At 23.8% G+C, this 22,016-nt stretch overlaps 2 protein-coding genes across 4 annotated transcripts; one reads left to right on the top strand and one right to left on the bottom strand.

The window, feature by feature from the left end:
- The first annotated feature begins 4,816 nt into the window (after positions 1-4,816).
- LOC112691662 lies at positions 4,817-15,848 on the top strand. The gene is made up of 16 exons (XM_025566007.1): positions 4,817-5,005; positions 5,277-5,440; positions 6,466-6,514; positions 9,024-9,094; positions 9,291-9,367; positions 11,252-11,356; positions 11,422-11,667; positions 11,757-11,843; positions 12,506-12,583; positions 12,648-12,785; positions 13,086-13,177; positions 14,465-14,529; positions 14,928-14,971; positions 15,068-15,411; positions 15,485-15,657; positions 15,744-15,848. Exons 1-16 carry the CDS (start codon positions 4,848-4,850, stop codon positions 15,839-15,841), a joined length of 1,989 nt encoding a protein of 662 aa, XP_025421792.1. The 5' UTR covers positions 4,817-4,847; the 3' UTR covers positions 15,842-15,848.
- A 794-nt stretch (positions 15,849-16,642) lies between these two features.
- Positions 16,643-21,929, bottom strand: LOC112691640 (microprocessor complex subunit DGCR8-like). Of its 3 annotated transcripts, none has more exons than XM_025565979.1 (3): positions 21,839-21,929; positions 17,890-18,841; positions 16,643-17,791 (listed from the first exon to the last, which is right to left on the bottom strand). In XM_025565979.1, the coding sequence occupies exons 2-3, from the start codon at positions 18,825-18,827 to the stop codon at positions 16,777-16,779; spliced, it is 1,953 nt and encodes a 650-aa protein (XP_025421764.1). In that variant the 5' UTR covers positions 18,828-18,841; positions 21,839-21,929; the 3' UTR covers positions 16,643-16,776. The 3 variants fall into 3 exon arrangements, with proteins under 3 accessions (XP_025421764.1, XP_025421762.1, XP_025421763.1); XM_025565977.1 differs by having other exon boundaries at positions 21,347-21,908; XM_025565978.1 differs by having other exon boundaries at positions 21,721-21,908.
- Positions 21,930-22,016: the final 87 nt, after the last annotated feature.

The raw sequence follows: 22,016 nt of genomic DNA, 5'->3' as shown, positions 1-22,016 counted from the left end.
TGTTATTTAAAAAATATTAAATCTATTTATGTGGTAAATTTAGCGCAATGGCGCTTTAGTCCAAAGTAATAACCGTCACAAGAGTAAGTAACTTATATATATTTATGACAGTTCACGTCTACACTAAATAAATGTGATATGTAAAAGAATCATTTACTGATATTGATAAGTGATAATTGTTATGCTTTACTGTTCAGAAAATTTAACTTTCCTACAATGTATATTTTTTTTTTTTTATGTAAAACAAAATATATAATAATATCATATTTCATGATTAATATAGACTTCATATCCACTGGTCATTTAGAGGTGTTTTATAAGCCAATTCCATCTAAAATATGAGAATTTTTTTAAAATTATAATAATTTTGTTGGTTGTTGCAACTATTTTGATTTTAAATGAAAATACTGTACAAATTATTTCTACCAGTTAAGCAAAGAGATTTTAAAATAAAAATGATTTTATGGAAATCTGGAAGGGAGTATTATTCAAATTTTAACCCAATATATTAATAATATAACCGCTATGATAAACTTATGACTTATAAACTAAGTAGTAAGTATATAGTTATCCTAATGTTCTTTGAACATTTTACAAGTACTTTTCTGAAAAAATATATTTTAAAATGTAAAATAAATAAAAAGTATTAGAAAATAATATATTTTTGTGTTATTTAAATATACTTATATTATGTACTTCTCCATTATCAGCATAAATTATCTTTTTTTAATTCATATGAATGTTAAAAGAATACATTTTGTATTCAAAAATCAAGATTGGGTAAGCTACCGATTTTTTCAACATGTTAAGTTATTTTAAAATAATAAAGTTAAGTTAAATTAAAAGTTACTTATATTTTTTTTAGTTAACTAGTTAAGTTAAAAGTTAACTTTGAAAAAAGTAACTTAACTTAATTTAAAGTTAAAATTTTCAATTTGCAAAAATAAAAAATTGCACATATAATATTAGTTTTTTTACGCTCAAGAAAATTATTGGGGAAATTTAAAATGATACATGAAAGTATTAACTAGCTATCAAAAAATCTACTTTTCTAAAATAAATCTTATTCCGGAACTCATATTCAAATAAATTTACAATTTTAATAATGGAATTAAATTGGAAATTATACCATAGTTGTTTTGTGATTAATCCCTCATCGACACTCGCTCTCGTGGTATTTACTATTTTCACAGAATATTCTTAGGATTTCCATGGTTTTATTTATACCGTTTATACAATAACAATGTTGTAAAAATATAATGATAAAATATAGCCCATATAAATACTATTAGAGTTATTTTTCATATATTTTTCGTCTACAGGAAATTCATATTAAAATAGTAAATTATAAATATACTAAAAACCTTATTTAATAATTTGCCTTATTCTTTGCACTAAAATTAACTTAATTGAAATACTTTTAAATAAAATTAACTTAAAGTTAACCCGTTAATCTTAAAAAAAAAGTATCTTATTAAGTTATAAGTTAATTTGTAAAAAATTAACGAGCTAATTAACTTAACGTTATAACTTAATTTTAACTTTTAACTCATTAATGTCCATTTTTGTCAAAAATGAATTGTGACATTCGGAATACATTTATGTATAAACATTTTACAAGGCACAACAATAAAATATTGTTTTCGTCTGAATGTGTTAGGTACACCTATTGTAAAAACATGTTATTATTTCCCATCATTTATATTTAACTGATAACTAATGTAACCTCGCCTTAGAAAAGAAGCAATGGTTAAAGTGGGATTGATACAGATAAGGATGGAGTCTTTCTTCTTATTTAAGGTAAGATAATGCGTCCCTGTAATTTAGGTCTCCTTAGTTCGATTGGGGACACTAAATGGCGTTAGTTACATCATTGATTATAGAATAGAATCTATTCTATAATCAATGGTTACATTAACATAACAAAATATATTATTATGTGAAATTTATTATTGATTAATAAATTTTAACAAGTGGAAAAAAAATTGAGACTTTTGAAGAATAAATATTTATATTGATATAAAATATTGCGGTATGTAAGAAATTAATAAAAGATAATATTCTGGTAATCGTAGGTTAATGACGCTGTATCTAATTGTAGACAGATAATCATAACCGGGCGCTCGTATAGATATAAATTTACGGTTTAACATGTACACGGTCGTCCGTGTATGATAAAAATAAATTTGGTTAGTTATACATTTTAAGGCTGAGTTAAGTATACGTACATAAATCATAGAGGTCCGGCAAGCCTAGGAATAAACAAGTTAAAAAGTTAAAATTAATTTTAACTTTTTTTATTTTAATTTAACTTAATTTTAACTAAAATTATTTTAATTTATATAAACTTAATAAATAACAAGTTACTTTTAATCGAATTCAAGTTAAGTGTTAAGTTAGTTTATAAATAATTAAATACAATGAACAATAAAATTATTATTGATGATGCATATTAGTAATATAATAAACGATTATTTAATACATTACATGACCGTTTACTAGAATATAAAATTATAAATATAGTTAAATTTGAAATTTTTGTTAAAGATAAGATAAAATAGACGATAGTCGTCAATGACAGTGAGAATTGCCAGTTTTGGTATTTTCAGTTCACTGCTATAATATCATAATATTTTGTATTATATACAGTGTTGCCGATGATGTGGTAATTACCCATTCGGTGGTAATTTAATCCACTTGTGGTACATGGTGTGGTATAGTATAAAATGTGGTATTTTTGAAAAAAAAGAAGTGGTATTAGAGAATTAATTGCAATAATATACCAAAATTAGCAAACTTTTTTTTTTTATTAAATTACCAACCGTGGTTATATAAAATATTCACAGACTTCAGCTGTAAACTGTTCTGTTATAATATTATAAATTATAATCATAATCATGATTACCATTACAAGTTATCACGTTCACATCATTCGTCGTGTAATTACAATAAGTACTATCCACCATAGATATATAAATATAATAAAAACCATGTATATATTAAACATATATATTTTATAATCCAAGTTGCGATAGTTTTCTTTTTATTTAAAAAATATAGTTAAATACAGTAAGTTATTATTTGTTCTAATATATTATTTGTTTATTCGTACAATAAAAATTGTTTTATAATTTAAAATACATATTGTTATATCAAGTAAGCAAAAGGTAAACATGTAAAAATTGTATATACCAGGTAGTGTAAGTTGTAATCATAGACTTATATAAGTTGTATAAAAAAAATATAAGTGTGGTAATAAGTAGTATACGATATTAATACTTGCGAGCGAAGCGTGTGCGTTATATTTCTAAATTCTAATAAGGTATTCAGGGTGGTAATATTGATATGGTAATTGTGATGATTTTGTTATCATAAAATGTATGTTTATTGTAACACAATTATTTTAATACCTATTTATTTATTTATTAAATCTATAAGTCCACCGTTAATTAATTTTAGCGATCGATATTGGCCATGCGGGTGCTACCATAGATTAAATATACTATATATATTTAATATAATATATTTAATCTATGGTGCTACTGACTAGTAAGGCCTTAAAAGCTTATTGCTAGTAGACGAGGAGAATGGTGGGGTAAGTCTAGAAAGTTCTTAGAAAAAATAAGATGAACTTCGAAAACAAAAGAAAATAACAGAATTATTAATTGTAACAGATAATAATGAGTCATGGAAAAATCCGAATATGTTATAAGCAGGGCTCGGAAGTTAAAGTATTTGCTTATTTTTATGGATTAACTTAAAATGTAGCAAAGTGCTATAGAAGTATATGGCAAGTTATAACACGTAAAATTATGACATTTAAAAGTGCCTTTTTTTGCTTTTTTTTCAGCAATTTTTAAAAAAATCCTTATTTCCAGTTTTTCTGATTATTTTTGCTTATTTTACAAATTCTACGTAGAAAAAAAATGGTTTATCTTGAAGACGCAAAATGGCTGATTAATATGAAATATGAATATTATTCGTATTATGATTGATAAAAATAATAACAGACTATGGAATGTTTTGTAACGTTCCGTTCAACTTTAAAACATCAATAACCTTGCTACTACGATTTCTCGATAGTCGATTGTATAATACTTTTTTTGTGGTATCACAATATGAAATAGAAGTTTAACAGTTTAATTTGTAATTTAAATATTTTACTCATAAACCTAACTTAATCTTACTTCCTTATCCCTACCAAACATTTGCAGGAAATGCTTATTTTTTCCAAATTCACAAAATAAAAATTTCCTCAGCTTGATAAAAACCACCAGGATAAAATTTCTCATTGGTTTTTATACAAATCACTATTATTTTTTCTCTATTTTTTAATTTTTTTTATTTGCAGATTTCAACTTTAAAGTGTTAATGTTTATCGAACCCTGCCACTCAAATAAATTGTAGGTGTATTTATTATTTTTCTGCGTAGACTGTATTTTTTTTGTTATTTCAAGAATAATTCTAAATTTCTAAACTTATAGTTAAGATTGTTATTATTATTATTATTATTTTAATGTTAGGTGCGATTCAGTGTTTGATTCTAGTGACTAAGCATAGGTAATAATATTATTTATGGACTAAAGACGACATAAAAGAAAAAAACGAACGAGAATAACTGCCATAGAGTAACAACAGCTATAGCCCAATCATAGATTACATCTAATCTGAGGACCAATCAGAGTGTATTTGTTCATGTTTCTTTTGTTTGTTGATTATTTTCTATTAGTAACTAATTTATTATAATTCATTTGTCATTTTCGACTGAAAGTTTTCTATTACTAGTCTTAGTACGTAATTGCTGATAGTAATAAATTAATATAATTGCCTAATATTGAGTGTGGATCATGGATTTTTACAATAAAAATTTTTACCAACTGATCCGTCATTTAGATCCTAGTGGCATGTTAAATGTACCAGTGCTCGTTTTTACAGACAAAAAATATCTAGATGAGTATTTTAGTACTAATAAAGATTTCCAGAAATTAGATGTTCCCTGGATGTGGTAATATAATTAACATTTTTATGGTTTTATAATTGTGACAAACAGTTTTTACTTCTTTATAAAAATATATTTTTTTTAAATATTTGTATTTTAATTAGGTTCTTTGTGAAAGTTTTAATTTTAATATAAAAAACTAATTAAAATGTTATATGTGTAGGTAAAGATATATCAATTTTATTTTCAAAATAATGTTTATATATTTTATATAATGTTTTAGAAGAAGTTTTCTAAATTTTGTTGGTAGTAATGCATTTATATTATTTTATTCCAGTGATAAATTAGTTACACTTTTAACTAATTTTGATGATGTCATATTTCCCACTACACAACTTATACAAAATGACTTTCAATATAAAAAGTATATGTTTTTTTTTATTAGTCAAGCTTTTATTGGTTTAATTTTAATACATGAACAGTCTATTAAAGCTTATTATAGTAAGTGATTTTGAATAAATTATATTAATTTTTTCCTTATTATTATTGTCATAAAATACTTTCTTTCTAGGACTTAATTATTTCTTTTTTATTTATTTATTATTAAATACTAGTATAATGTAATATACTAAATATATAATGTATAAATATAATGTTGTATAACATATAATTTTGTTTTTAATCTTGCAAACTGTCAATTAATTTCCATGTTTTTTAAAGAGATATTAATACATTAAAAATAGCTTATAAGACTTATTTTTAATAGATAATTAATAATTAAATAAAATCAACAAAATAAAGTAATAAAGAAATTAAATTAAAATAATATTTAGTAAGGACCTCTCTCTTGCAGTATTCAATTTAATGATTGGTTTGCTGCAACTTCCATATTTTTCTATCATTAGCTTCCCTCTTCAACTCTTGGTATGAGGTACTTACTTGATCTTCTATTATCCGACTTATGTATTGCAATAATGGTCTTCCTCTGTGATTTTTTTCATCGATTACTCCTTTTAAGATTAGTAATAGCAGCTTATCATGTCTTAAAATATGAACTCCTATGAAAATAGCAACTATTGCTTTTTTCATCATTTTAAACATTATTTCCCAGTTAACATTGTCGAATGCAATAAACGTTGACTTAGTAAAGACTTAGTTTATCAAAAAAAAAAAAATAAATATAATTTTACATAGCTATTATAGAGTTACCTGTACATATTTTGTAATAGATTATTTTAATTATTTGTTCATAAAATAATGGATAATACAAATATACTGGAACATCTGTAATATCCTATGATTTATGGGTATTACAAATAACTTACTTATTAAGTTACTTCTGAAGTAGGTATTGATTAGGTATTTAAGAAAAATGGACAAATTAAATAAAAAAAGTATTTTTAGTCATGTATATGGTAAATAATAATTCCTTCTCTATAGTAATGTGTGTTTAGTATTATGACAAAAATAATAATATTACTAAAATATTGTTGTAAATTAGTATTTTGATTAAAAATTATATTTAGATTATTGTAGGACTTCAACAATATCTGTATACAAAACTAAAATAGCTAAGTAAGTATAAATAATAAATAATTATAGATGTTGCAAGCAAAGAATTAAATTTATTTTACTATAGAATGCCATTTTTTAAAATGTTGAGATAAAGTATAAAATAAGCAAAATCATTATCTAATTTGAAAAATATTCAATTTAATTTTAACTCTTTCGAATTTTAATTTACTATACCTTATTAAAATAATTTTAGTACACTAATTAAATAATCATTTATAACTTAAATAATATATTTTATGTTAATATTTAAAATATAATATAACTATTTTATAATAATAGTAGGTACCTATCTATATTTTTATAATAGAAAAAAAATATAGTACAATTTTTTTAAAATATTTTATTTATGTAAATTAACTATGAAAAACTTTTAACAAAACATTCCGCGTTGCAGTATTTTTAATATAAGTATCAATAAATAATTAGTAATTTCATATTTTATTTTAAGGTTAATGTCTAATATTGATAATTATAATTTATAATTTTGAGTGTTTATTATATAAATTATTATTTGTAGACAAGTATATATTTTTAAATATAAACTATATATTATTATATTAGTAATATATTATTATTTATATTATATCCAAACAATACGCATATATATTTTATTTTTCATTATAATATTTAATAAGTATAATATATTAATATAGGTATAACTTAAAAAATTATTTATGTTGTCTTCGATCATCAGTTGTTATTATAAATTGCATAGACTGTTTAAATGTAATACTTTGCTGGTAACATTGATGTACATCAATAATGTACATTATTTAAATATAAATATATATATATGTCACCGTCAATATGGAAATTCCGGTATTTTGCAAAATCCCTTGGCATTATGCAAATTTCCGACCCATTTTATGCAATATAAATAAAATATATGATTTTCAATATTATTTTACATATTACCTAGATATTTTATAAAATACCTAGGTATTATACAAAATGCCAATCTCTTTTAGATTAAGTACAAAACATCTTATTATATGTTACATTACGGGGCAAATATAAACTGGGCTCGCGATTACCTTTTCTGTTGTAAATTTGGCCCCGAACATTTTAGGTAATAAAGTAGGTAGATTGTAAACTAGGCCAGGAAATTTTAGGTAATAAAAAAGGTCGGTTGTAATCTAGGCCCGATAATATTTACAAGTGAATACGTTAATCACATGGCTTTTTACTTAAAAAAATAGATTTATATGTATTATTGTGATACAATTTTTCACTTATATTTTTAATCAACACCTTTATTTATAGTTTTAGTTTTTTTAAGCTTAGAAATTTACATAAATACATTTTACATTAATTATATAACGAATTTCATAATATGAATAATAATATGATAATGAAAATAATTTTCGGAGGATAATGAGAATTGCCTTCTTGTAGTGTCCTCTGGGTAATACTAAATGGTTCTTAAAAATATTATAAGAAAATTATAAGCACATTTTTATCCAAGCCGAGTTTACACTTAAATTATTTTTACCTGAAAAAACACGGGCTGAGTTTACAATAAACCTTTTGAACATTTTTTTCCTTGAGCCGAGTTTACATTCGTCCACATTACATTAAAATTCTTATAATTATTATATATTATTACTCGTATTACAGACAAAATTTAATTTTTATCTATTATTATATTATTACTATTATATAAATATTTTACTTAAACTACTTTTTACTTATTATAACATATCGTAGAAAAGTGACATTTTGAAGTACATAAAATTTTATTTTTAAGGCAAATACACTTTTTATTTTGACATTTGGGCTTACAAACACATTTTTAAAATTCTATGCTAATTCTTGTAGATTGAAGTTTTATTAACTTATAATTATGTTCATCAGATAAGACACTAGTATTAGTAACTAAATTTTTTAAAAAAAATTTGTAGTTTGTTATAAAAATTTGACTTCATATAAATCGTAACCATAGTTCCACACCAAAACGAGACACGAAAATGATGATATTGTAACAAAATTATTATTATTATTTTTATTTATTAATTTTAAAATGTTTCAGCATATTGCATGCTATCACAACTCTATTTACATATTTACCTTAATTAATAATTAAAAATTTGATTTGTTTATGGTAGCTTTAAGATTGATCATCTTCACTTTCACTGACATCTGACAGATGAAGGTCTTATGGTAGAACAAAAATAATTAGTACCTACATTCAATATTATACCTCAAAATTATTATTATAGTAGTAAAAGAATCTTAATATTTATTGCGCTAAATCGTGCTCGCACATTTATGATAAACGATAAGTAAAATCGTTGGTAATAAGCGACTCAAACTTTTTTGTTTATTTTCATCATATTGCCTACTCCACTTTTGGCATTGTACATAATACCTAGACAAAGCTCGTATTATATATATTGCCGAGTGATTTTTGGCATTTTATATTATATCATTTTGCGAAATACCGGGTTATCCATGTTATCCATATTGCAGGTAACATATATATATATATATGTAAACTCATTTTACTTAGAACTCGAGTTCCGAAAAAGAAAAAAACAGAGAAATCTGATGATCAGCCATACCGTAATTTATTCATTGAAAGTAAATATATGTATTTTGTCTAAAATATATTTTTAAGTAAAGATTAATTAATTTATTTATTTGGATGAACTGAAATTATTATCAAAGCATAAAGTATATTTATATTGAGTATTAAGTATTAAGTATATTAAGTATTTATATTGAAGTACAATAAATAATCTGATATATATATATATGCATGTTTTATTGGTTTTAGATCAAAATATTAATCAGTTTAATCAAAATCAAGTTATTTTAACTGATAAGGTCATTAATGAATCAGATGTTATTTTAGTAAGTGACATAATAGTTTAAATTTCAGTTAATTTAGAACTTAGTTATAAATCTATTCAATTTGATAGATATTATAGGTAGTTAATGAAATAAACAATAAATGCAAACTCAATTTTAGAATAGTTAAAATGTTTCAAAATGTTCTCATCGTAATTTCTTAAGTTTGCATTTATTTCAATAACTATAATAATAATAACAATAACCCATCTCATTAGTTAATACCTGCCCTGAATGTCTATCAATAAAATTAATTTACTTCAATAACTGTAATCTTTATTTTGATATGTTTTTTATACTTATATATTACTCAACAGTCTATATGAGTCATACATTTTAAGATAAATTATATGCATTATTACTTTAAGTCCCTTATTATAAGCAAAAATACATTATTGAAAAACATTAGGATATGAATTAATTACTTAAATTGTTAATATTTTTGTTAAATATTAACTTTATGTATTACATACATTTAAATACTATTAAATTATCTAAGGAATACTATAAATTATAGAATTTTATAATAGTTATTATTTAAAACCAAACTCTTGTTTGTATATTTAAATACTCAATTGTATTAACTACCATAAAAAACTAATGTTTAAACTATAATTTTTTTATTGAGAAATTTATTAAGTTTGTTATTGGTTAAATTGTTTATTATTTAATTATTTAAAAACAAAAAGTGGGTAAGGCCTAAGTACTGAGTTTATAGCAATTGTATTAATTCCTTTCTTTGATTAAAAAATAGATTTATTGCATACTGTTGTTAAAAATAAATATAGTACTTTTCATTTTTTTCATTTTTCTTTTTTAACTATAAATTCTGTATTCTATTTTTAATATACAAATAAGATTTATAAACCTCAAGCAGATTCCATAATTCCATTTTTAAATCTAAGTTTTGGCAAGCATTTACAATAAAAGTTAAAATTTCAATTATAAACAAAATACTTTTAAACTTGATAAATTATTTTATTTTATACAGAGTGTGGCGTAATGGACTCCCATATTTTAAATAATCATTAACGCGTAATCAAACTTATTAGATTAAAGTAGTTTCTTTCGCTAAATTAGATTATTAATAAGGTTTTTAGTCGTCACCATGCCGTGATCTGGTGAACAACATAGTTTCGTTATCGAGGAATTTTTCAAAAACGCCGAATGTGTGACTGCGACACAGAGTATTTCGCATTCGGTTCGGTTTGAATCCAAACAAAAGTGTTCCTGATCGGAAAACGATTTTGAATTGCGTATACAATTTAAGAGCAACGGAATCTGCAATGCCTAAAAAACGGGTTGGACCTCCTAAGTCCGTGAGGATACCGGAAACATTGTCGCAGTAAGAACATCGATTATTTTTTTTAGCTGGATGGGGCCACAACTTATACAGCCCGTTGTTCTCGTGCTGTTTTGTAAAAAATGTTTCCTGGTCACCTGATCTCCTTAAAGGAAAACATTACATGGCCTTTTTGCTCCCCTGATTTGAGCCCATGTGACTAATTCTTATGGGAATACCTCAAGTCTGAAGTTTTCAGAATCGAACGAGAACCATTGAAGAACTAAAGGAGACTATCCATCAAGAAATCTCCACGATTCTACTCGATATGCTGGCGAGAGTGATAGAAAACTTTCGAGAACAGCTCCATATGTGTGTTGCTCGTCGAGGCAATTATTTAGATGATATAATTTTTAAAAAATAATTAAAAAATACCTTATATAATAAAGTTTTTAAAAATATAATTTTTTTTTCTATATCTTGTATCGTTTTTTTAAATTCATCTTGGAAATGTGGGAGCCCATTATGCCGCATTCTATATATCAGTTTTTGAAATATATATAAATAATATACATAATTATAAACACCATGTATTATTTTCATAGGAATCAAATAATAAACCAATTCTACTCAATCAGAATACTATATTTAATTTGAATGACAAAGAAAATCTAGATGGACATCCTAGGTTTGATTTAGAACTACCAAATGTATGTAAATTAATACTTGACTTTTAGTTAAATATTTTAATATAAGTATATTAAATTTATTTTAGTTACCTCTTCAACCGATTGGAGAATTTACAATTATTAATCCAAATATGCCTATAAATTATCCTCATTTCTCAAATGAATCGGAAAAACTTAAGGGTATTAATGTTATACAGCCTAATCATATGGAATTTCAAGAATCAGGAAAACAATCACAGAATACAAATAAATTACAAGATCAAAAAATTGAAACTAATAAATTAACAGAACAGTTCAAATCTGAACTAAATCAAAAAGAACAACATAAACAAGTAAATCAACATTTATTAAATGTATTAAATTTTTAGTAATCTTAAAAATAAGAAACACCGAAATGTCATCAAAATAACAACTTTTTCAGATATCTACTGAAAATGATTCACCTCAAAACAATTTAAATAATCAATCGTGTAAAAGAAAGAGATTGAGTAAATCAATGAAAGGAAATGTAAGGCACATTAAAATTAAATATTTATGTATTTATATGGTGGGTAATTTATGTTACTATTTATTACTATATTTTATTATTTGTTTTATGGTTCTTCAAATTTATATTTAAACTTAAGGTTTATTGAACACATAAGACAATTTCTAATTTATATTTAATGTTATTTAACTAGATGATATAGAACAGCTGTATAAAAGTCGGTTTAAATTTATTATTTATATCAAACACTAATACTTTTAATTTCTTCATTTTTTTTTTTTTTTATAACTATGAAATGTTATTAAAATATTTCAGTTTGAATTATTAACAATCATAACCATAAATATTCTACATCTTTCATAACTAATTAATTTTTGTATATTAAATTTGCCACCATAAAATAAGTAATATTACAAGTAATGCAAATTAGGATATCAACTAAGTCTTCTTCAAGCTTTAACTAAGTATTACTACAAAAAGTAACCCATAAATTAACTGCAAGTTATCATTATACACTTATTCATTTTTATTGATTTATAATAGTTATTTTTGTTCATTCATATGCAAGTAAAAATTTAATTCAATTTTTTTAAATTAATAATGAAATAAAAATGATACTTTTATATATTTTAATACATAGTATTAATACTTGAATAATCATGAAAATGTATTTATGTGTGCAGTATAAAAAAAAGCCAATAGAACAAAGCAGTAAATTACGTAAACATGGACTGAAGACACTTGAGGGACAGTTGTTTGATGTAATATAACATTATATTTGTTAATTATTATGAAAATAAATGTAAAATATACATTTTTTAATAGAGACCACTTGAACGTATGGAAATGAAATATTTTTATCAATCTATGAACCATTTGCCTTTAAGATATGCTACTTACCGTAGTAAACTTAATATACCATTTGCTGTACTTACTTTAAATATGGAATTGGAAATAAACAAAGTAATTCATATTTTTCAACATTTGAAATGTAATCTTCAAGGAGCTTGATTATTCAATAATGAATATACAATATACATTCAAGCTCCTTATTTATTACCACAAACTTTCTTATAATTTTTCTAACTAAAAATAATTACTGATTTTAATATTTCTCAACGGTGTGCTTTTATTTTTTGTGTGTATTTAATACTAATTAAAATAGAGACAATTAGTTCTGGAAATATAAAGTTATATTAACTTCCATATATTAAAACTAATATTTTATTTTATTGATTTCTCATTAATAAATATTTTTATTAGAACCAGAATGATATTTTTAATAATGAAATGACAAAAGGTAGTTATAAAGCTATATGTGAAAAATTAAACTACAATACAACTACAAACAGTTGGTATGTATTATAAATTATTATAGTTTCAATAAATCTAAATAATGAAATTATAAGTTTTATTTTGTTGACAATTTTTCTAAATGTTAAAATACTTACCTATTACTTAGTAAATAAAAATATGTATAATATTTAAAAAAAATTGCTTTTTGTGAAATTGTGTAAAAAAATTAGCTCTTATTTAATTAAATATTTTATATATTACTTTTTATTTATGTCAATGTAATTCTAAGATATAGTTTTGGTATTTTTTTAAATTAATCAGGTTGTTCGTTTAAAACCATTAACTAATATTAATACTTAAGTCATTTTACAAAAAAACTCAAAAGTTTATTAAGAAACACTACTCACCTAATCCTAAATCCTATTCCCAAAACTGTATTTCATAATAATACTACAGGATTAGATGAACAATATTCTGCAAACTAGTTTTCTTCCTTTTTTAATTCTGTATACAGAATACTCTATATCAGCTTTTATTAAATATATAACAATAATTTTTAAATTAGTATCCACCATTAAGGCACTATATTGTTATCTCGTCAGGCCTATTCTTGAATATGGCTCTGTTATTTGAGATCCTACTACTGATCAAAACGCTATAAACAATATAATGCTTGAGCAAATACAAAATCATTTTTTAAAATATGGCAGTCATGTAATCAGGATTGAATGACCTCCTCATAATTATTTACCAGTACTAGAGCATCTCAAATTAGATTCATTGGCTGATCGTAGGCATTCTGCTAACCTTAAATTTCTATCTGAATTATTAAATAGGCATATTGACTCACCATACCTACTCTCTCTAATTCCTTAAATGTCACTCCTCGCTTAACTTGTCACCATATCACTTTTAATTTACCTACTTCCTCCACTAATTATGGTTTAAATGAATCACTTGGGCGTTGAATGTTTATTGCCAATTCTGACCCCTTAATTTTTATCTTATAAGCCTAACCAAGTACTTTTTAATATTATATTCGATTAAATATAAACACTAGTAATTTTAATTGTATTAATATTAAATATAGGGCCCATGAACGTATTTTATGCTAAAATAAAAATATTGACCTTAATTCATTGGTTATCAAAACATCAATAATAGCTTATTGGCTTTAAAAATTACTCATTATTATTTGATTTTTTTTTAAATATTATATGATAACGAATTTTGTTTGCAATTTATATATTCAAAAATGTGTTTCATATACATTTCACAAAATTATAATGTTCTATATTTATAGTTACATTTTTAATTAGTTTTATGTATAATTTTTAATTTTACAGTATTTATCAACAGTGTTTAAACAATGAATTGCCTCATTTAAGCCTGCTTCTTTTAGCTGAAGAATGTACGTATAAATGGATTTTTTATATACATAAATAAGTTATTAAAAAAAAAAAAATTTACAATAAAAAAGAAATTGGTTCAACTAAAGAAAGTAACTAACAATAGGAAAATAACTAACAATATGTTAGGTTTAAAGTAAAAAAATTGTATGTTACTTTCAATGTCTAATCCAAATGTATTTATTATTTATTTTAAAATTAATTTTTTACATTCATGTACACTATGTAATAATTTCTAGTCTAATTCTTTTACATAAAATGAAAATTGATTATTTAGTAAAAGATTTGTCTTTATATGAGTACAATATTTCATAGCAATAATTTAATTTAAATATGATCTATTAATAATCTATTTTTATTTAATATTTATATATAAGTAATAAGCAATAATTTTTTTCAGGTATAATTAATAACAGTCTAGTTTGGAGAAACACAATTAATGAGGTAAACATACATTTTAATGATACAAATGGCAATATAAAAGAATCACATTTATTATAATTTATAAATAAGTATTTATTTGTTATTTAATAAAATTAGATTAATAAAAAGTTGGAGGATAGTTTAAAGGACTTTCAAAATTCTAATACTGATCAGACTAAGTGGGACGAATTTAAAGAAAAAATGAAACTTAGAGTCAATCAAAGTTTAGTGGCCCATAAAACTTTGATTGGTTACGAACAATCTCATATGGATGTCCAACATCCTATTCTGGACTTTCCATCTCTCTGTCAAATCCAAGTCCCAGAAACTCAGTCTTTAATAACTGAATTGGGATTATTGCCTTCTGGAAATTCTCCGGGAAACATTCAACATCCAAATATTTACAAAGACAATTATGGTTTAAATATAATTAACTTAGATGGTTCACTGAATAATAGAAAGTAGATACTTTTTATAGTTGGTATATTTTCATTGATAAAAAAAAAATCACGTTTTTCTTATTACATATTACAGTGTTGTTCAACCAGTTGAAAATTGTCATGAACAATCTGTGGATATCATAAGTATTATATCTCACATATTACAACAGTCTTCTGAAAACACTTCATATTTAATTTTTACTGATCTTTGTCCTATGCATCTTACAAAACGGAAACATGCCAGTTTGGTTTTCAGAAAGTTACTTGGTAAACATTTCAATAAATTAAATTTAAATTATAACATAATTTTGTTTAATATATAACAATGTTTAATTTTTTTTTTTTTTTTTTAGGGTTGCATCAAAAGAGAATTGTAGTATTAAATCAATCTCATAACATAATAGACCCTTCATCCATTTCAATACAATTAAATTTTAATTCTTTTTTATAGTATAATATTAATTTTATTCTTTTTAAAATGTTTGCAATTATCTGTTTATAAATGTATTGGAAATGAAAAAAAATCATAAACTTACAATATAGTTCTAGTCTTTAATCACAAATTCTTTTGTATTTAAATATGTTAACTTTATTTTATATTATAATACAATTATGTTAAATTTTTAATCAAAATCTTTCTCTTTTTATATAATAAACATTCTCTTAGATATTCTTATTAATATATACATATCAAACTGTTCTATAATTTGTTTTATTTTAAGTTAAATAGTTTATTATTATATAGTAACTAAGAAATAATTCACCACTTATATTTACATATTTAAAATAATAATATTAATAAAAATATAATCAGTTTATAACTTATTAATTAAGTAATATAATGTTTGGACATTGATGAGTTGGGTTCAATAAATTAAAAAATGTTATAGTAAATAGTACACTTAATAACAATAATTATACATATAATAAAAAGAAATACATTTTATTACATATTTGTATAAAAAGTCATAAATTTACATTTTGAAAAATTTAGGTATAAACCTACAGGAAAACCAATTAGAAAAATATGGTATTTAAATTAACTTGCAGTTTATGGCATTGTTCAATTATTGAGTTAATTTGTTAAACATTTTTATTTCTGATTGCAAATATTTTAAGAAAACTATATCAGGCATCACATTAGTTAAAAAATAATCAATTATTTTTAATTTATTTCAATTTTTATAATCATATTAGACTTTTTTGTATGTTACCAAAAAAGTAATGATAAACTATAAAATATTTTATATGAAAGGCAGAACTTCTTTAAACTAAAATAGCAAATATTATTAGGAACTGAATATGTACTCTTAACATTTAATTTTCAATTAATTCAATTAATAATTTAATATTATAAATTGTATGAAAGATAAAAAATAAATATGATTATTTAAAACCAAAGTCAGGAACTGATGGCATTGCAATTGTATATGGACATGATGAAGTCATTGGCTGAGGTATACCTAACTTATCATTAGCTTCTTTTAATTTTCTTTGGTCCCTTACTTTTAACATTTCTTCTTTAAGCTTGTTTAATATAGCAAAATTTGGTTGATTTACTGCTGCCTTACTTTGGAGTTGAGTAATTTCTTGTTCTTCTTGTTTTTTTTCTTTAGCATTTTTAATACTTCGGTTACCATACAACCGTAACAATGAACCCCAATTATCAATATGTGGGTGTAATAGACCCAATATTATTTGAGAAGCTTTTTGTTTACCATCTCTTTTATTTTTACAAGAAACAGTAGCAGTATGTTTACCAACCACCATAGTACATTGGTTTAACATCCTACGACGATTGTTCAATTTATATTGTATACCAATTTCACATTCACCAAAATTTCTTTGCAAACACACCAATAACATAGCATATGGACTAGGCTCTGTAGTTTTAGCACAAAACTCAGTAACTCTTGGGTCAGTGACTTTAATTTGGTCAAATATTACTGGATCACGTTGGTTACGATTATCTGAATCAATTTTATTTTTCATTTCTGGTATGAGAATATCTAAAGTGGCCTGAGCGGCATTAAGCTTTGCTTGCTTTTTACTGTTACCCAAGCCAACACCATACTGGACATCATTAAGCACAACAGTAGCAGAATAAGGGGTTTCTGTATTATCAAGCTCTTTAAAATCGTACCATGGTTGAGTTTTCAATGCTTGTTGCAAATATTCATGTAAGATACTGACATAACTCTTACCATTTGGATTTAATATCCATTCTCGACGACGATTACATCGTTTATCATGATCCTCAAGCTGAACTGGAAATGATATTAATTTAGTACTATCTGGAAGTGAAGGTCTTTCTTTAGTATTATTAAGATTATTGTTTGTTACTTCTTTTTTTATATTTAATACCTCAGGTATTTCATTTACAGATTTTACTTCTTTAAACCTAAAAAAAATGAAAAAGGAAAAGTTTTAAAAAATAGTTCAGTTTAAACATTTTTACAATTTTAAAATTCTATATTATATACTTTTTCTAAGACTCACTTAAATAATGATTTACAGTAATCTCGCAATTCCTCATGGGTTAATGATTCTTTAATAATATTTTCTTGAGCAGTCTCTACTTTAGCATTTGGTATAACCATATCTCCTAGAACACCAGATTGACAATCTGGTTCTTTTTTTATAATTACTTTAGATTCAAGTCCTTTTCTATATTGTAAGCAACTAATTGCAGATAATGGTGCTAAATGTGACTTAGAATCACCGGGTCCCAAAAAATATGGTCTTGATAAGGATACAACTCTTGACTTTTTATGTAGATAAACTGGCATGCCACTTTTATGAGTTGTTTCTATCCAATTTTCTGGCAAAATATCAAAATGATTTCTATACACTTCTTCTAAAACTATTTTATCAAATTCTTTAAAGTCAGGTTGTGAAAAAATTTGGTTTTTCTTTTCACTTCTATCATAATTTTTATCTTGATAGGCTTTATCTAGTAAATCATATACATCATCGTCAATAGCTATGGGTTTAATATTAGTTTTATTATCTTCATTGTAATCATCTTCGACAAATTTATCGCTCATATTTTCGGAATAAACTGTATTAGAATTTGTTTCATCATTTATAGTAAACTTTTCCAACTCAAAATCACCATCTGAAATAGGTATATATTCATCACTTTCAGAATCATATTTATTTTTATTATAACCTTGATCAGTATCTGATTCTTCAGAAGATATACTCGTATTATTTAAATGTTCACTATTTGAATCTAAAACATTTTCTGTTTTAATAATTATATTATCGTTTTGACTATTATCCACAATTTGACTATTTTTGCATTCAAATAAAGATGAAGAATGAGGCAAACTATAGTTTTCAAATGGTTGATCATTTTCTTCATTTAACATTTTAAATTTTTTTCGAACACACCCTTCTAATTCTTCATCAAAATCAGAGTCACTCGACATCATATTTGAATTCAAATCTGAAACAAACATTAAAAATTACTTAAGGGCAAATAATTTTAAGAAATTTATATGTAATTAATATAAAATGTTATTTTTACTATATATGTTTTATTATAATAAGGTTATAAAAAAAATAATCTTGGTAGTAATTTAATTAACTGTGTCTCGATTATCTGTGTTTGTAATTAACTCTGCTTACGAAAATTGTTATCTAAGAAAAGTAAAGGCACGTAAACAATAAAGATTGAAATTATGATTTATTTTGTATATTATTTCTGTGATAACATAATTAATTATTTATTATCAGTTTATCACTTTTTAATTTCCACATATAATATTAAAATAATACATAATTAATAATTAAAGCATCGATTAGAATAAGTGTGGTGGACCATCAACAGTTGGAAAAAAAATTACAGCTTATAAAATGTATTTTAAGTGATGCTACATTTGATTAGATTGTTGGGAATTTTTCCCTAAATTATTTGTAATGTATATATAAGTAGTTTTACTCCACAAAAATATTTATAATGTAAAGAAAATATATTTATTTTCAATACACAAGTACTTTTTTATAATTCAATACCTCCAAAACACAATTTTGAATTTATGACTTAATTAACATTTTATATTTTTATAACTTGGGATAAGAATTCATTATTCAAAGATTTTAAATAGAAACATCAAAGTTTATTTATTTTATTAATTTATTTCCAATGATTGGAATTACAAAAAGATTATGATATTATTGATTAGAATTGATCAATTCAAAACCATTGACTTTGTGTAAGTGAGAATTATAAAGTGATAAATTACGGATTTTTAATAATAAAGCTATAGCTATAACAATATAAAAAATATAATATATTATGAATGATTATTCTATTAATTAAATTATTAATTTTAAATTATTTAATTATATAAAGATTAAATTATTGAATTAAAACAAATCCGCAAATCTACTAGCTGCGCAATGTAGGAATATTTCAGTTTGATAATCGTCATATGGTACACATTGGCGGACATCCAAGGGGCTTTGGGGGTTTAAGCTCCCCCCCCCCCCCCCAAAATAGTTAACAAATTTTAAAATATTTTTTAGGAGAATACATATATTTTAAATAAAAATTATAATTTTAAATGTTTAAGAAAAATTATTTTTTATATTACAAGTAATTATTTTAACACAAATATATGTATACATTGTATATAGAATTATGTAAATATCAGTAGGATCATTCTGTATGTTATTTTTTGATATTATAATAAGATAATTATTAATACTCTATATCAGTGGTCAGCAAACTTTTTGGACTCTTGGGCCATATAAAAAAAATTAAAAAGGGTTCACAGGCCAAAAAATTCAAAAAAACTATATGATAATCAATTAAATTTCCTAGTTTTGGTATTTGATGAGGGCTATATAAAATAAATATGCAGGCATGATCTGAGTATTGCAGATTTAAAAACTACTGTTAAAATACTTTTAAATTAATTCCTCTAATATACTGATTTTGAAATAAAGTTTTTACAGCTGTTATTACCTAAGTTTTATTTTTATTTTTCTCATGAAAACTAAATAATTGACTGAATAATTAACTAAATATATTTGAATTTTATGTTACTTGTCAAAAATTTGCAGTAAAACTCAGTTTACCATACATTTCAGTTGAAATTACAAAAAAAAAACATATTCATATTGGCAATATTCAATTGCAATGAATCTATTAATATTGTCGCAATTTGATTAATGCGATTGGCATTGTATTAAACAACTATTTATTACAAATTATTAAAAATATAAAAAATGTGGATAGTATTATTAATTATAATTTATGGCTTATATGAACATTTAAAAACCAATGGGGATGGGGAGGGCGAAGTCCCTCATAGTATATATTTACAAAAACAATAAAAGCTCCCCACCAAATTTTCAATGGAATCCACCAATGACTGTATATACATTGACAAAGCAACCGCCCTTGCTCGTCCAAGAAAGGTTGCATGAGTCCAACCCTTAATAAAGGGTTGTTATCAGTAACAACCCTTTATTTGCAATGAAAAACCATCCTGGGTGTAATAATTTCATACTGTAAAAATTAAGTATAATAGGAATTTTTGATTTTACCAAAATACTGAGTAAAAAACTTGTAAAAAAAAATATTTAATAATTCTAGAGCATTTTAAACTTTTTAGACCATGGTTTCTAAAGGAAGGTAGACTGACTTTTTTTGAAAATTTCATCTTATTATACATGCAAAAATATACAAATTGAAAAATAATTGCTAAAAATAAATCGGGCTAAACCGCATTATGTTGATGATAATAAGTATTTATACAACATAAGTTAAAAAAAATGTTTTAATAAATAAAAAAATTAATTTCAAATTTGTTATATATAAAATCTAGATAAATCGCGGTTTTCATTAATCCTTCCCACTATTATCCCGTTCCCGTATAATCAAAATTCTACTGTAATTGATAAATTAATTCTTATGAAAAGGCAGCAATATATTTGTGCTTACTTAGAGCTTGAAGTAGAAAGTAGTTGAATATTGTACTGGTGGGTTTATTATGTTAGTCTTGTTGTTGTGATCGTCGTTCAATCAACAAAGAAGTACCCAACAAGATAACGTTACAAGAAAGAAATGTTTACGTCAACATTTCGGGATGTTAAGAAATAAGAGGATAGCAAATGTTAGAAACAACTGTACGAAACAAACTACGCAAGAAGTGACTCATGTAATAATATTACAACTAAGCTGCTCATAGTCGATAATAATTTTGACTTAGATTATTATGTTGGTGACCCGATAACAGTAAACGAAAAACCAATAATAGAACGAAAACACGTCAAAAAGTTTATATGTCCGATATTACATGGTTGTATGTAATTTACTTGATCACAGTCAAAAACTTTTGAGTCTGTTTATCATTTTTATTCCATTTAATTTTCGAAATCTTGAAAAACTATCGCTTTAGGATATTAAAAAAAATAGTAAAATCGTTAGCATTACGAAATCGCTGGACGCACGGCGACAACAGAGACGTCAGTTTTGTGAACTGAATCACGGAACGCTAAACGATATACATGTTTTGCCATCTTGCCGCAATCAATACTAGTGATAGGTAATATGGTTGTTATCACTTTTTACAGAAACTTCTAGTACATTGTACATGCATACATTCCTAACA

This window comes from Sipha flava, unplaced genomic scaffold (genome assembly GCF_003268045.1).
Source record: "Sipha flava isolate LNK unplaced genomic scaffold, YSA_version1 65_pilon_pilon, whole genome shotgun sequence".
NCBI lineage: Eukaryota > Metazoa > Arthropoda > Insecta > Hemiptera > Aphididae > Sipha > Sipha flava.
This window is presented reverse-complemented; position numbering and strand designations above follow the sequence as displayed.

Excerpts from the sequence above, each read along its gene's own strand:
- LOC112691662 (XM_025566007.1), top strand. The coding sequence starts at position 4,848 with ATGGATTTTTACAATAAAAATTTTTACCAACTGATCCGTCATTTAGAT. Across the intron at positions 14,530-14,927 it reads GCTTCTTTTAGCTGAAGAAT|GTATAATTAATAACAGTCTA; the intron begins GTACGTATAAAT and ends AATTTTTTTCAG. Across the intron at positions 15,658-15,743 it reads GGTTTTCAGAAAGTTACTTG|GGTTGCATCAAAAGAGAATT; the intron begins GTAAACATTTCA and ends TTTTTTTTTTAG.
- LOC112691640 (XM_025565979.1), bottom strand. The coding sequence starts at position 18,827 with ATGATGTCGAGTGACTCTGATTTTGATGAAGAATTAGAAGGGTGTGTT. Across the intron at positions 17,792-17,889 it reads TACTGTAAATCATTATTTAA|GTTTAAAGAAGTAAAATCTG; the intron begins GTGAGTCTTAGA and ends CATTTTTTTTAG.